The sequence below is a fragment of the Lactuca virosa genome, chromosome 4, assembly GCF_052849685.1.
Source record: "Lactuca virosa cultivar CGN04683 chromosome 4, Lactuca_virosa_CGN04683_v6, whole genome shotgun sequence".
In the NCBI taxonomy this organism is placed as follows: domain Eukaryota; kingdom Viridiplantae; phylum Streptophyta; class Magnoliopsida; order Asterales; family Asteraceae; genus Lactuca; species Lactuca virosa.
Genome location: NC_136429.1, coordinates 454,332,019 through 454,347,145, shown reverse-complemented (window position 1 = coordinate 454,347,145; position 15,127 = coordinate 454,332,019). Strand labels below are relative to the sequence as shown.

At 33.8% G+C, this 15,127-nt stretch overlaps 1 protein-coding gene across 1 annotated transcript; it reads right to left on the bottom strand.

The window, feature by feature from the left end:
* Positions 1-2,551: 2,551 nt before the first annotated feature.
* LOC145106756 (uncharacterized) lies at positions 2,552-14,685 on the bottom strand. Its single transcript, XM_079043687.1, has 15 exons — positions 14,641-14,685; positions 14,549-14,569; positions 14,023-14,151; positions 13,801-13,885; positions 5,587-5,747; positions 5,446-5,484; positions 5,280-5,372; positions 5,084-5,182; positions 4,913-5,002; positions 4,639-4,722; positions 4,438-4,503; positions 3,167-3,226; positions 3,007-3,084; positions 2,776-2,892; positions 2,552-2,629 (listed from the first exon to the last, which is right to left on the bottom strand). The coding sequence occupies exons 1-15, from the start codon at positions 14,683-14,685 to the stop codon at positions 2,552-2,554; spliced, it is 1,245 nt and encodes a 414-aa protein (XP_078899813.1).
* Positions 14,686-15,127: the final 442 nt, after the last annotated feature.

The window sequence follows — 15,127 nt, the reverse complement described above, 5'->3', positions numbered from 1 at the left end:
GTTTTGAAATGAAAGTGTTCAATTCTTTTGGAGAGAATGTTCTAAAATAATGCCTTGAAGGAATGTTTTTGAAAGCAAAGAACGTTTTAGAAGAACGAATATTTTGATAACGTGTTTGAAATGTTTTGGAATATAGATGCTTTAGTTTTGAAATGAGTATATTGATACTAACGTATGGAATGTGTAAAGCATGGAAAGTAAGGACAAGAAATGGAAAGTAATGACAAGAATTGGAAAGTAATGAAAAGAATATATTGCTCGAGCCTTGATATCCCCGGTACGGGATATAGAGGAATCTATTGGGGTCGCGCTACCCTTTTGCAAGATAGATTGCCTAACGGAAATGATGCCTTGGTGGATTGATTTTTTTTTCTTTCCACCATGGTATAGACTTGGGGATATTGCTCGGACCTAAGTATAAAAATGGAAATGGTTCACATTGGAATTAGCCCTTAATGAAAGAATGAATGGAATGTGAAAAGAAATGTTTTTGACAAATGTTATGACTAATGAAAGTTTTGATATGGAACGGAATATGGAAAATGTCTATTTGAAGTATGTTTTGCAAAGATGAAATGTTTTTTATTAAAATATGATAAACGTTTTGGGTCACAAACTCGCGTACCTCACGAGATATTATTGTCTTATGTATCTCTTTTTAATGCCATGTATCCCGCGTTATATGCAAGGATAGAGTGATGATTGATGGAAGCTAGATGATGTGTCATGATAGATGGAGTGGAGCTTGTTGAGTTACGTAATATTGGTATGGATGTAATTCTTATTTGCTTGCTATGGTTTGTATGATGCTAATGGTAACACCCAAAGTTTTTAAAAAAATTGGGTTGTTACAGTTTGGTATCAAAGCCATATTTTAAGCGAATTAGAATTGGAGAATTCCACTCCTAGGCTTATACTTTGGTTACGGAAAGTGTGAGTGAGTCATACGATTTCTATGCCTTAAGTGAGGTAGAATCTTGTGCAATAAGTGATAGAAAGGAATTGCCATGCTAGATGTTTATGAGACTGAAGATAAGTTAAATATACTCGTAGAATGCTACATTGGATGCTTCTAAAGTGAGTATGGAAAATATATACCCATGGATCAAAATCTCCTATGCGGTGAAGTCAATGTCGGTTATATATGATGTGGGTATAATAGTATAGGGCACATACTATTATAAACACATGATACATACTCGAACTTAGTGGAACCATGAAAGGGTTCTGTGAAATATGGTAAGGATTTTAGTAAGGTAGGGACTTACTGAACGCACACCTTGTGTCAAATAAGAGTCATGAAGGAGTTTAAAGCATTCTAATGGATAATGGAAAATTTTGCCATGTTTGACTTTTCTGTCAAAGTCAAACAGCTAGTATGAAAATGAAAATTACGTAGTATGCATTCGATATATGTTTGAAATTAAGTTTGTACCCATTAAGTACCATTGATGGTGAGTTATAAACACTAAATAATGAAGTAGATTGAGCTATTTAATTTATTAGAAATCAATTAGCTAAAAAGGATATAATTGACTTTTGGTGAAAGTCTAAAATGGTATAAGAATTGGAATCCCAAATTTATGATTAAGAAACTAGTTGATCTTGGTTATTTAGGACAAGCTTACTTTATTATGTACGAGTGAGAAATTTAAATTACAAGCAAGTGGATTGAAAAAAGAATGGAATGGAATCATGAATTCCATCTTTAGATGAAAGTAAATACGTGAATGTGATTGCCGACACTGGAAGGTCATCCAATGACCTAATTTTTGACATGGTGATATGACGATGAAAGCGAGATAGTACACGAAAGCGCGACCATTATAGCTTAGGAAGGAGCTTGATGCTATTGATACAAGGAGAACGTTTTGGGATCCTAAGGAGTTGGCAACCAGATGACAAGAATATTAGATGTCTAGTGTGATGGTAACTATAGAAAGGGTGTCCTTGTGAAACCAAGACACTAGTAAAAGGCGAGCATCAGAGCATTAACTTAATGCACTAGACTCGTGAGTGAAGTCACTACAAAGAAAGAACTGTATTGTGAAATTCCTTAGGGTATTTCTTGAGTCTGAAAGAATTCAAACAATATGAAGATCGTCTTGAACAATCCATTTCATGAAATAATTGTACTAATATTAAAAATAAATCACATTTAATTGTTATTTTATTAACATGAGTCAAACTAGAAAAACAAATATTCCTAATCCAAATAACAACAAACATAAAACACAAACTATTTTGGAAATATGGATCTTTGTTACTTGTGTAGAAACAATGTGATCGATTTTGTTTCAAGATATGTAACAGTTGCTCCGCACGACTTCTTCCATCTTCTGGCTTAAATTACAGTTGAAGGAGCATATCTTGCAGTATATCCATACATGAGAGCTAATACAGCATGAATGTCATCATAATATTTAATCTTAGTTTTATCTGAGAAGAATGATAGAAATCTTCATTTCAAACAGTCTTTTGTTGTCAAGAAGACTAAACATAAAATAAGCATAAACAATAAACAAAAATTATATAATATAAATATATACCTCTAGAGAACACTTTTTCCAATGTTGTCAAGAATGTCTTTAAGTTTGTCAAAAACAGTATCCAAGTGGGATCCCGCAACCTGAAAAGGAATTGACATGGACTTAATTTACTTCACAGGGGTAATTTGGTAATTCCATACATACCAAAATTGGTATGTGCACGAGATCAGATTAAGTCAAAAATAAACAATATTAGTTGAAAAAAGAGAATAAATAGTGAATTTACATGTGTCCCATGTAAGAGCCTCCAGACATAACAAGTTCCTTTGTTGTTTGCAGCAACTACCAAGCTTCCATCCCACATCATTGTCAATGATCTCACTGATGTATCAACCTCTGGCACCTGGGTTCAGTTCAAACTTCAAACCCATACAACTTCATCAATGTATATATATATATATATATATATATATATATATATATATATATATGCTAAAAATTAAAAACAAAATCATACCAGCTCACAGCTACAAGAGTTTGTAGTCAAGTCCCATACACGAATATCCCCATTTTGATCACCAGATATCAGCTCAATCTGCACACCCAAAAACAAACCAATAAACCAAATTATATATAGATCCTTTTCCAAAAAAATAAATCTAATTTTCACAAGGAACGGAATCATAGACACCTGATTTGGATGCAAAACTAGTTGAAGCAAATGAAGTGTCCATGTCCTGTAAATTCTCAAATTGATCAAATGTTTCGTTAACATTTCCCCCAAAGACTAGCTTGAAGTGCAGCTTCACTTTCTTTATTGTGGATTGAATGCGACTTTGATTTATAAGTTATCAAGGGCATTTAATATAATATTAATATTTTTTTGGTTGTTGTTAAAAAAATGAAATTATAATTTAATTAAAAGTATGAAATTCTTACAAAGATTTGCCATTAAAACACTTGATAATAAACCTGGGTTATATTATAATCTTTTAGAAATCACATACGAACATGCCAAAGGAATCAAGTTAACAAAATGGGATGAATGGTTCATTCCACTACATAAAAAAACAACTTCTTAGAATAAATCCATTATACTTCAAAGACCTGTGTGGTAAAAGGCATTATACTTTTGTAATTTACCTAATTATAGTAATTTATTTTCTGTTTCTTTCTTTCAAAGGTGTTATACTTGTAAATATATCATCTATTAACAATCAATATATATATACATATATATATATATATATATATATATATATATATATATATATATATATATTTATATATATAGAGAGAGAAAGAGAGACCAAAAATGACATAATTGCCCCTGTCGCATACTTTGGTGGGTCTGTACACAACAACACATTGCAATATCAAAAGAAACCCACCTATTTGTCAAAATAGCCTTTAAAAAATATCTAAAATTTTATATATTTTTTAGATTATCTTTGAAGTGACTTACTGGTAACTAAGAGGACAGAGAAGCTCAGATGGGCGATAAGCTACTTTATATCTCACCTTGCTACAAGAGTGAATGTAATAGCCAAGAATAAGATAATAATACTGCAAGCTAGAATAATGCTTTTCATTCTCTCTCACCCAACTTATTTCTTGTAATGCTCAGTATTTACCCAGTGACAAAGGGGGGAGATCTAGATCCAAGAATAAATATTTAGTGGATAAACATTCAGGAAGAATATCAATCACACCAACCGCAATTAGCTTCCCATTAATAAAATATTATTGATGGAAAGAACCAATAGCAACAAGGAGGAAGTGCTGGGAATTGAATTCCATGAGTTTTATGATGGAATGTTGAAATCCATCCGTCAAAAGATTTTGTTGACAATATGGAATTCAATTCCGCACTCATTTGCAACCAACCATAGGATGGGAATGGAATTGAAATCCCACGGAATCAACCAAGAATAATATGAATAAGTACCTTATCCATTAGCCAAAATCCAACAGATAGCATGTACTGCACTAGGTACATAACAGCAAGCACAGGCTGCAAAAGCAAAAGTAAACCAAAAATAATAAATAATCATTCAATAAAACATAACTGAAATCATGCATTTTTACCTAATAAACAAATAATACTGATATAATTATAAACCAAATAACCAATGTACCACTATCTTACCTGATATGAAATCCAAGCTTCTTTCAAACCATGGCTTGCAGCAACTAAGACAAGCTCTACACACCTCTCTGATGATACTCGTTTCTGTTAACAAACACACTCTAAACATTAAACAATGTTACCAATAATAGCAATGTACTTTCATTTCTTTACCAATATACTTTATTTTTTACGTATAAAGTACATTGCCTATATTGGTCTAACATGTAAAGTATGTTGCTATTTCCTGCAATTATATCTAAATTTGGATACCATAACAAGATATGAAACTAACCTCCTTGGATGTTGTGCTTGTAGCAGGTGCATTTGTTGTCTCTATTGGCCCAGGGAAAAAAACTGTTACCATGATTCCCTTTTGGTAAAACTGAAATAACAAGTATGATTATCTTAATCATAAACTTTTTGATTTTTTATTTTAAAAAAAAATAATATAAAATTGGTTTACCTCAGACCGCAAGGAATGAAAGTAGCCCTTTAATATAAATTTTGAAGCAGAATATACTGCTTGACCTGGTGCAGGAGCCTTACCTGCAACACTACTCATCTACATAAAAACATAATGGAATTGTAAATTATATAAAGTGGAAAAGGGAAAATGTACGACGAATTACAAGAAATATAAATAATTTTTCTCAACATACCACAACAAAGTGTCCTTTTCCTTTCTTTAACATGTGAGGGAGTAGTAATCGTGTAAGATAAACCGGCCCCACAACATTTACATCAAGTGTAGCCTACAAAATAAAAAGTAAAGATATTAAATTAATAAATTCAAACGAGTTTACTTCAAAGAACAATATGTTATACCTTCAGACTTGCTTCTGGCACATCAAGTGCTACTGATTTCTGCAACAAAGAGCCAAAAGTCAGTAATTCGGTTAAAAGGGTATGATATTATGCTTCATTTTAACATTTTAATACTATAAAAGAAATATAATGCTAACTTACAGGTCTCTCAAAAGCTGCATTATGGATAACATAATCTACACCTGCACCAGCGAATAAAGATATGGCTTTTTCAACAACCTCTCTGATTGCATCTTCACCAGAACTCAAATCTAGAGGTAATATCTCCACCCCTTCAGGTCCATGTTTTCCTAAATTCAAAGCTGAAAAATTCTTAACACTTCCTCCTTTGTTCAACAATCAGGCATACATTTTGGAACAAAGATAGATGTGAAAGAATGATGATATTCTTTTTGACTGTTTCTATCTACTTACAAGGTCTGGTAAATGAGAACCAATAGCAACAAGTAGAGATGAAGCAGCCCTTTACCAATAAGCTTTTATTTCCTACATGACATATTAAAATATAGATGCCAAAGAATATTATAAGCATTATATTACAAATTTTGAAATGATTAACCATTAGAGAAACAATACCGAAAAGACTCGACCCAAAATTACCTTTGATGAAATGATCTCAGCAGTGGCAAGTTTAGCAAGTTTGGTCATATAAGTGTTGGATTAGATGTCTAAGCCCATAACTATTATTGGTATATACTTGACCCGAGAGTAGCATGGTCCATTTGGGTTGCATATCATCAGGACAATTTGTTAGGATGGACTCTTGAGAGAAGGTAATATATGATTTATTAATATATTATAAGTACTAATATATTAATATGAAATCATATGGTTTTAATTAGTATTGATCAAGAATTAATTTAGAATTGATTTAGTGATCAAAAAGAGACTAATTAAATCTATGGGGACTAATTATGTAAATTAGTTATATTTATGTGTGTTGGGCTTATGATCCATGTTGGACCAAGTTTATGTATGGATACATAAAGAGTTGGGCCACATAAACCATGGATCAGAAGACCCATGAGTATGGATTTGGGTTATATCCATGACCCTAGAAATCCCACATATAAATACATACTTCATTGCCCAAAATCGACACAAGTGTATTCTTGGAGTTCATGGTGGTTTTGGGTGCATGTGGATACTCTCTCAAGTTCCTCCTTTGTCCATGATGTGTTGTGATTCCACTTGAGGCTTCCACACTATTGGGGCTAGGCTCTTAAGGCTATATACATCAAGACTTCAATCTCCACCATAAGGTATGTTATCCTAACTAGATTCTTGTGTGTTATATGATAATTGTATGCTAGTTATAGGTTTAATACCTTGGAAACACCATTGCATGTATAATTAGTGAAAACATATATCCAAGGTATTTAGGGTTGCATGAACACCTTAGGAGTGTTAGAATGCTCAAAACCCAACAGTGGTATCAGAGCCTAGGCTTGTTTTCAAGTTATACATGCTGAAATGGCTTAAAAATCGAAAATTCTGGCTTCCTGGGCACTGAACTCGCCGAGTCCACTGATGGACTCATCGAGTCCATGAAGAAATTCATCCTACTCGTCGAGTAGGTCCATACACTCGACGAGTAGAAGCCCATGACAACATATTTTCGACTTTTAAGGCTGGAATTGGTCTAGAATCATTACCTTAAACTGTTTTGGACTTATAAAACCTATTTTTGATGTGGTAATGACTATGGTAAACCAATTTCAAAGTTATTATCAAAGTTTCATGTTTTATATATGTTTATATGATTCTTGAAAATTATTGGTATGGATTGTTCATGCTTATGAGATTTGGTAGATCATAGGAATTATGTGCAAATTGTTTGTTAGTGTAATTTTTGATCTCAATGACATTGAATGGACTCCATAACTTGTCCTCAAGTTCTGGAACACCAAAAGTTTTGTGTTACCTTGTTTTATGAGTTAATTTAGATTAATGAAAAAAAATTATGTGTTAGTTGTTTTCAATCTAAATTGATCTAAAAGTAGTTCATAAAATGTGTTTTTGTAACTTGTCCCCAAGATTATATGAAAAGTCACATTTATGACTCTTAAAACTCATAAAAGCGTCATAGGTTACAAAATGAAGAGTCTTTTTGTCATAAATAGTTTTATGAACTCCATAACTTGTCTTCAAGTTATGGATATTCAAGAGTCTCTTCATTAAAGGTTGTTAAAACCTTAATTAAACTCATAAGTTATGAAAATCTAAGAGTTTTGAAAAGTTTCAAAAACTTTCCCTCAAGTTTTGGAATTTGCAAAGTTACCTCCCCATGTTTACTTTAATTCCAAATTAAACCTTAGAATTTTAAAAGTTTAAAATTCAACCTTATACTATTATAATATTAAAAGTTAATGGTTATATATATGTATAAGATAAAGTCAATCTTACCGTTAGTAGGCCTCATTCACGAAGCCAGTCTCTAAGGGGGGTATAAGGTTACTACCTATAAAATGGCATTTTAATCGGTGCCCACTCTCACCCACCGCTTCCTTGACTGGTGGAGGGTCGTTAGCCGAATGGGTAGGATAGGACTCTAATTCTCCTTTCATTAAAAGTATAATGATAAATACTAAGTAACTAAATACTTATAAATTCCCAATTTTAATTACTTAGGAAAATGTGAAATGGTGCTAACCCATGAAATTACACTTTGAACCCTTGTTAAGTCGTTAGTGGAGCGTGTGTGTTAACCGGCACACTAGCATGGGACTGACAATGTGTGGCAAAGGGTGACTTAAGTTTTATCATAGATCGGTGGAGCGCGTGTGGTTAACCGGCACATCGATTGGGTGATAAAATTAAGGGTGCCAAGTCAATTTGCATGGTTATTCATACCTTGTTTGTGATCCTCGACATCCCAGTCACAAACTTGAGAGGGCACAATCGAGATTTAAACATGCCATTGAAAGTTCAATGAATCTCAAAAGATCTAGGAGTTTCAATCCAATTAAAACTTAATAATTTATTTTGTTTTTCATGGTGGAAATTGGTAAATCGTCATTTACCTACCTTCAAATATTTTGTAGCTTGGATTACGGCATCCCTCTTCCAAGTTATAAAATAGTTTGTTGGGTCCTAGCCTTAATATTTCATATTGGGTGTTATGTTAAGGACTTAAATCAACTGAAACTTGAATTTCTCCCTCATAGATGTCTAAGTTCAGACACATATGGTCTTCCTCATCCTTTTGGATAGAGCTTCACTTCCTCCACCTCCTCCAATAATTCTCCCTGACCCACAAGTTCAAGGTCACTCAATCCCTAATTGGCAAGCAAAGTATATATGTTCTTACATCTTGGAGATTAAGTCACATATTGGCAAGCCGGGAGAGTTGGGTGTCAAAGTCTTAAGGGAGTTGACTGTTAACTGGGTTCTTCAATCACTTCCTAAGTCATATAGTGAGTTCTTTAAGGACTACTATGTGACAGACCATGACACGACCGTTAATGATCTTACATATTTGCTCGATGCTACTGAATCAGCAATGATTTGGAGCAATGGTAAAGCAAATTTGATTGAAAGATCTACTTCCCATGCTTCCATGGACATTGGTAATGGTAACATTGAAAGTCCAGAAAAACTTTCTCTTCCCAATGGAAAGGGATCGGCCATGGTCAAGTCGTTTGACTCAATGGTAAAGAGAAAGGCTAAGTCTGGACAATCAAGTGTACCATTTCCAAAGAGTCCATATGTTTCTTTTGCCAAAAGAAGGGACATTGGTTGCGAAGCTGCCCAATTTACCTGAAAGATCATAAGGATGGTAAAGTCAAAAAGTTTGACTCTACTTCAGGTAAAGTCGATTATCTAACTCTATGAAAGTCTCTTTTGGAGATTCTTAATACATGATGTAATGTAATTACATTTTGATGTTTTAGAAGAATCAAAGGAAACCTAAAAAAGGGTATGCTGATTTTGATCGCGAAGATGGATTTTAATCGCATGGTTCGGTGATCAGAATTTTGAACTGCTGCTTAAAGAGTTATGATAGATTGCTTAGGAATAGATAACAACATGTTTTTCATACGTATTTGCACTGTAAGGATACGTTTTCCGCATGTTTCAAAATAAAAGAAAGTTTTGATTATATTTATTTTAAGTATCCTTATGATGACATTTGTGAAAAATTGTTGTTTATATGATTTCATTGATAGCAATATTGGAAAATGTATTTGATTCTTTCGTTTGTGGTAGTGTCATAATTTACCAAATATTAAAAGATCCTCATCACCCAAGTTTCAGTTGGATAGAAACCTGGAATCATGCAACTTGTATTGTATGATGAATGAGAATTTTCATCTTTTATAAATTAAGACTAATTCCTTGTTCGCATGTACATGTGAGTCAAGTGAAGGACTAAAGGATCGGGTACATTGGGTTGTGCACTGGTCAGGTCCACCACAAAGGCTAATAAGGTTATTCATTATGATTTACTAAAGTTTAGTAAATATGGCTATACTTACAAGTTTAAGTGTAATTCTGAAATATTGGAAAAGTTTCAATGATTGGAAGAATGAATGAGAAGAATCAAATTAGGCAGAAAGATAAAGGTTTCTCCAATTTGAAGAGATGGGAGAGTACTTGAGTATCTTGTTTTATGATTATATTAGTGATTATAAAACCATATCACAATTGATCCTCTAAAGACACCTTAGTGCATTTGTGTGGCTTAGGAGAGGAATCATGAACTGTTGAGATGGTTAAATCAAAAGATAATCATACTTCATTCCAAAATCAAGTCTTAGAGTCATACTCTAAGATTTTAACTTGAGTGACATAATTCTAAGAAAGGTTTATAACACTTATCAAATGTAGAGTAACATGTTTCTTACTCTTGTACATTTGAAATTGGTAAGTTGTGATGTTTTGGATAAAACAGAGACCAACTAAGACCAATTGTGAGAAGTGTTTATCTTGATAAGAATCCGTACTAACTCTTGAATATTTGTTCTGTCAAGGAATGGTTCTTAACAAGAGAATCTCATATGTCAAGAGGACAGTGGGAGTCTTAAAGATCTTGGAAAAGTTTCAAGAACTAATCAAGAATAAAACCTATTGTTTAATCGCTAGCACACAACTTGAGGTTTGTAACCTATCGTGTTGACATATTCTTATTTCTGTGTCTGTTCCAGTTAAAAGTTGACTATGCTTGTGAGTTCTATGAGTTCTCAATTGTTTGCATAACAACCTGAAAGCAATGGTAGGCCCTGTGCTGCCAGGTGGCAAGAAAGTAAGATTAAACAAGTTCAGTCCATATGAGTCTTGATTTGTCACTAACCTTGTCTTATGATTATGGTTTTGACAAATTCGCATGGATAGGAACACTTACACCATAAAAATAAAATCTAAGTGTCATAATGTTTCTCTCCGATTCATGAAAATGATGGTGAGGAAACGCTTTCACTAGGAAGGTTTTAAGTAGATAGAAATTGTGATATTTGCATTCTCAAAGTCGTTAATGGAGCGTGTTTGGGTAACCGGCACACTAACATAGACTTTTGAGAAATGGCAAAGGTCTAAACAATTGAGACTATGATTACGACATCCCTTTTCATAGTTCTAAAATTGTTTAGACACACATGTGAGATGTCTAAGAAAAGGTGTATGATTTTGATAAAGTCTTATCAAAGCATCTCGTATTAGAAAACTGAACTTTGGTAAGAAAGTCAATAAAGTATTGATTTCTAGAAGTCCAGCTGATTTCTGGGTACATGTCAAAGCTAGTGGGAGCATAAAGTGTTATGTTGGTTAAATTATAATTATCATGTTAATGGGAGCATGATTATTATGTTACGTGTTGCAAGTTAGCAATGTTAATTATAGAAAACAAAAAGTTTCAATTCGCTTTGAAAAGTTGTTTTGCTATAATTAAGGGAGATGATTTTATACTTCATTCCAATTCTACAAGCTTAGATTGAGATTTTAATCAACTTTATTCAAGGATATATATGAATGTTATGTTGGAATGGTTCAACATAAGGAAATTCTATATATGTGGCGTTCTCAAAATTCGATTATGATTACGACATCCCTCTTCATAGTTCGAATTGTGAGAACATGGCAAATAAAATTTTTATAGCATGAATCGTGTCCCATATGCTTCGGGTATAGGATCGATTACATCCATTTTAAATTTTCCAAATGCTTAGGGCATTAAGAGGGAAAAAGGAATAGAACTAGATATGACTAAAATGATTAAGCAATTGTCGAGGACAATCTGAGGTTTACCAAAGATTGGTTGCTCGTGGAAAATTGGAAGTATAGTGTAAACTTTGGAAAGGACCATATTGACATATTCTAAAAAGAGGAAAATCTTGTTCAGAAGTGATAGTCAAAATGGTAATATGGAATTGTTTCCATAGGTGGAAGTTATTCTCTGAATCTGTGTAAGATTAGAAAACTTAATGCAAAGAAGGATGTTCAAAGGAATGTACTTTGAATATGAGACTTCGTTTCCATGGAATTGATCTCCATTGGAATACTTTATAATGTCTATTGCCAAGTCTTTGTGACCTTTGTGCATAGTCATTACAAGAGAATCATTGCATATAAGTTTAGAATCTAACAGATTACAGTAAATTGCAAGAGTTTGGTATTCTTACAAGGGATTGGGATTGTGAAATGAGCATCATTGGAGTCGTGTTCAATTGATCTATTTCACAAAAGAAAGGACCATAGGTAAACATATTGTGCATGCTTGGAGTATGGCATGACTATTGTTTTAATTCAAGTATTAAGTTGATAATTCGAAACAGTACATGAATAATGAGTAATCAATATGGTGCTTAGATAAAAGGTGTTTTTTATTTACTCTCAAAGTGTTGGGGCCATATAGGATTAGTATTATTCTTGTGTTTCACTTTGCATGTTTTGACTTCCCGAATAACTAAGTTATTCAAACCGTCCACAGTCAATCATACTTTGGAAGTAGGTATTGAGGCAAGACTGTCATGAATGGGTTTGTAGTCTATCTAGGTGGCTAGACTTAGCTGTAGTATTCATGAGTGCTCCTGGAATAAGATTCGATTATTGGATTAAACCCACGCTCATTTGTATCACTTCATGGATTTTATCACGAGTGAATCATGAGACGATAATATATTATATTCTTCAAACCTAGAGATATGAGTTGTTGACTATGAGTTGGTTATACATTGATTGTACGAAAACGCATCAGCAACTTGATGTTATAAAACGTGCCTTTGTGTATGATTCAACAAGTAGTTAGTATAAGCATATGAGTCGAAGTTTCTCCATTCCTTTTACCTCATAAGGCTAAAAGCGATATGTGTGTGCCCCTCGATGGTTTAGTGATGACACCCCTAAGTGCTTGGCCAAGTTGTCATAAATCGAAAATCAGGAAACAACAAATGGACGGAGAGAATGATTATAATCCATGTCTCAGTCCATATGATATCTAGAATGGAGGAATATATGATCACTTATCTAATGGACGCGTCATTGATTTGTTCAGAGTTCGACAGCGGCTTTAAGAGCTACGATTGCTAGTCGGGTTATGAAGTCATACTTGCAATAATAGTTTTAGACTTATCCAAGTGGGAGACTGTTGGATTAGATGTCTAAGCCCATAGCTATTATTGGTATATACTTGACCCGAGAGTAGCATGGTCCATTTGGGTTGCATATCATCAGGATAATTTGTGAGGATCGACTCTTGAGAGAAGGTTATACATGATTTACTAATATATTATAAGTACTAATATATTAATATGAAATCATATGGTTTTAATTAGAATTGATCAAGAATTAATTTAGAATTGATTTAGTGATCAAAAAGAGACTAATTAGATCTATGGGGACTAATTATTTTAATTAGTTATATTTATGTGTGTTGGGCTTATGATCCATGTTGGACCAAGTTTATGTATGGATATATAAAGAGTTGGGCCACATGAATCATGGATCATAAGACCCATGAGTATGGATTTGGGTTATATCCATGACCCTAGAAATCCCACATATAAATACATACTTCATTGCCTAAAATCGACACAAGTGTATTCTTGGAGTTCATGGTGGTTTTGGGTGCATGGGGATACTCTCTCAAGTTCCTCCTTTGTCCATGATGTGTTGTGATTCCACTTGAGGCTTCCACACTATTGGGGCTAAGCTCTTAAGGCTAGATACATCAAGACTTCAATCTCCACCATAAGGTATGTTATCCTAACTAGATTCTTGTGTGTTATATGATAATTGTATGCTAGTTATAGGTTTAATACCTTGGAAACACCATTGCATGTATAATTAGTGAAAACATAGATCCAAGGTATTTAGGGTTGCATGAACACCTTAGGAGTGTTAGAATGCTCAAAACCCAACAATAAGCGGTGTCAACTTCCCCTTCTTCAAGGGCACTAATTGCAATCGACATGACTTTAAATACACCAGCAATATTCCCAAACCTCTGTAAATAACAGGAAAAAGAAGTTCAAATAGTATTTCTTTTTTCTGATTACATGTGTAATTTATGTTACAGTGAGTGATAAGCCGTATAATAACACGATGCTTGCTGTGAAATTAGAGTCGCCTTTACCAATAAACCTCTTCGTCGTCTGAGGAACTGGTGAGTTTTTGCCAATCAACCACCACAATGAGGCTAAAACCCCTAATCGGAAATGTATAATGGTTTACAGAAGTAGTAGTAAACACAAAGGTTAAAGAAACAAAACTCTAGAATCCAAACAATTCAAAATTAAAAAATAGATAATCTAAAGTTAAGATGTAAAACCAACACATATCATAAACTTTAATGATGTTCTTACCCGAATGAGAATGAGGAGTTACTCCGAGAGTTAGGGTTCCATAAAATGCAAAACTCATAGACTCGAATATAGTTTTAGAACCAATCAACTGAAATTAAAATGTTGCCATCGTTCGATTAACCGTCTGGCACAAGATCCAGACCTAGGGCTTCATAGATAGACAATTTGTATTCCGACAAATGAAGTTAGCAGGTAAGAAAATAGGATGAGGTTGAGGCTGATGTTGCCGACCGGTAAGGTGAGTGATTCGAGGTCGTCGATCACAGAACAGTCGTCATGTGGTTCTTAAAAAAACCCTAGCTTACATGTGATGATTTCAATGGTACCTGAAGGAAATAAAAGGAAGAATTAAGAGCAAAAATACACAGACAGAAAGAGAAGAGAAGAAATTACATACACAAGTGAGAGGACGAAAAAGACGAATGGGAAGCATCAATTCCATAGGCTTGTGTTTTGCGGGGATGATGGAAATAGAAAGAAAATTACAAAATAACCCTAGCCTATTTCATCCACGTTCACCTTTCAAGCAAAACTCCGGTGATCTCTCTCTTTCTCTCTCTCTCTCTCACTCACTCTTTAACGTTCTTCGATCTTTTTTGAGATCTTCACTAGGGTTTGGAGGAATTATGTGTGTGTGGATTGTTCTTCCGATTTTTGTGATAGATGTGAGACTGTGGCCTCTGTGTCATCGTCTTCTTCGTGGAAACTGGTCACATGCCAAATTCGTGCTTCTTACGAGAGAAAGAGGAAGGAGAGAATGGCTCTGTGCGATTTTACGAGAGATAAGGGCGATCCAGAGGAGAGAGTGCAGAAGCGGGGTATTCAAAATTTTAGAATTTTAGAATTTTAGAGGATCCCTCTTTAAAAACGCGCGTTTAGGTAAA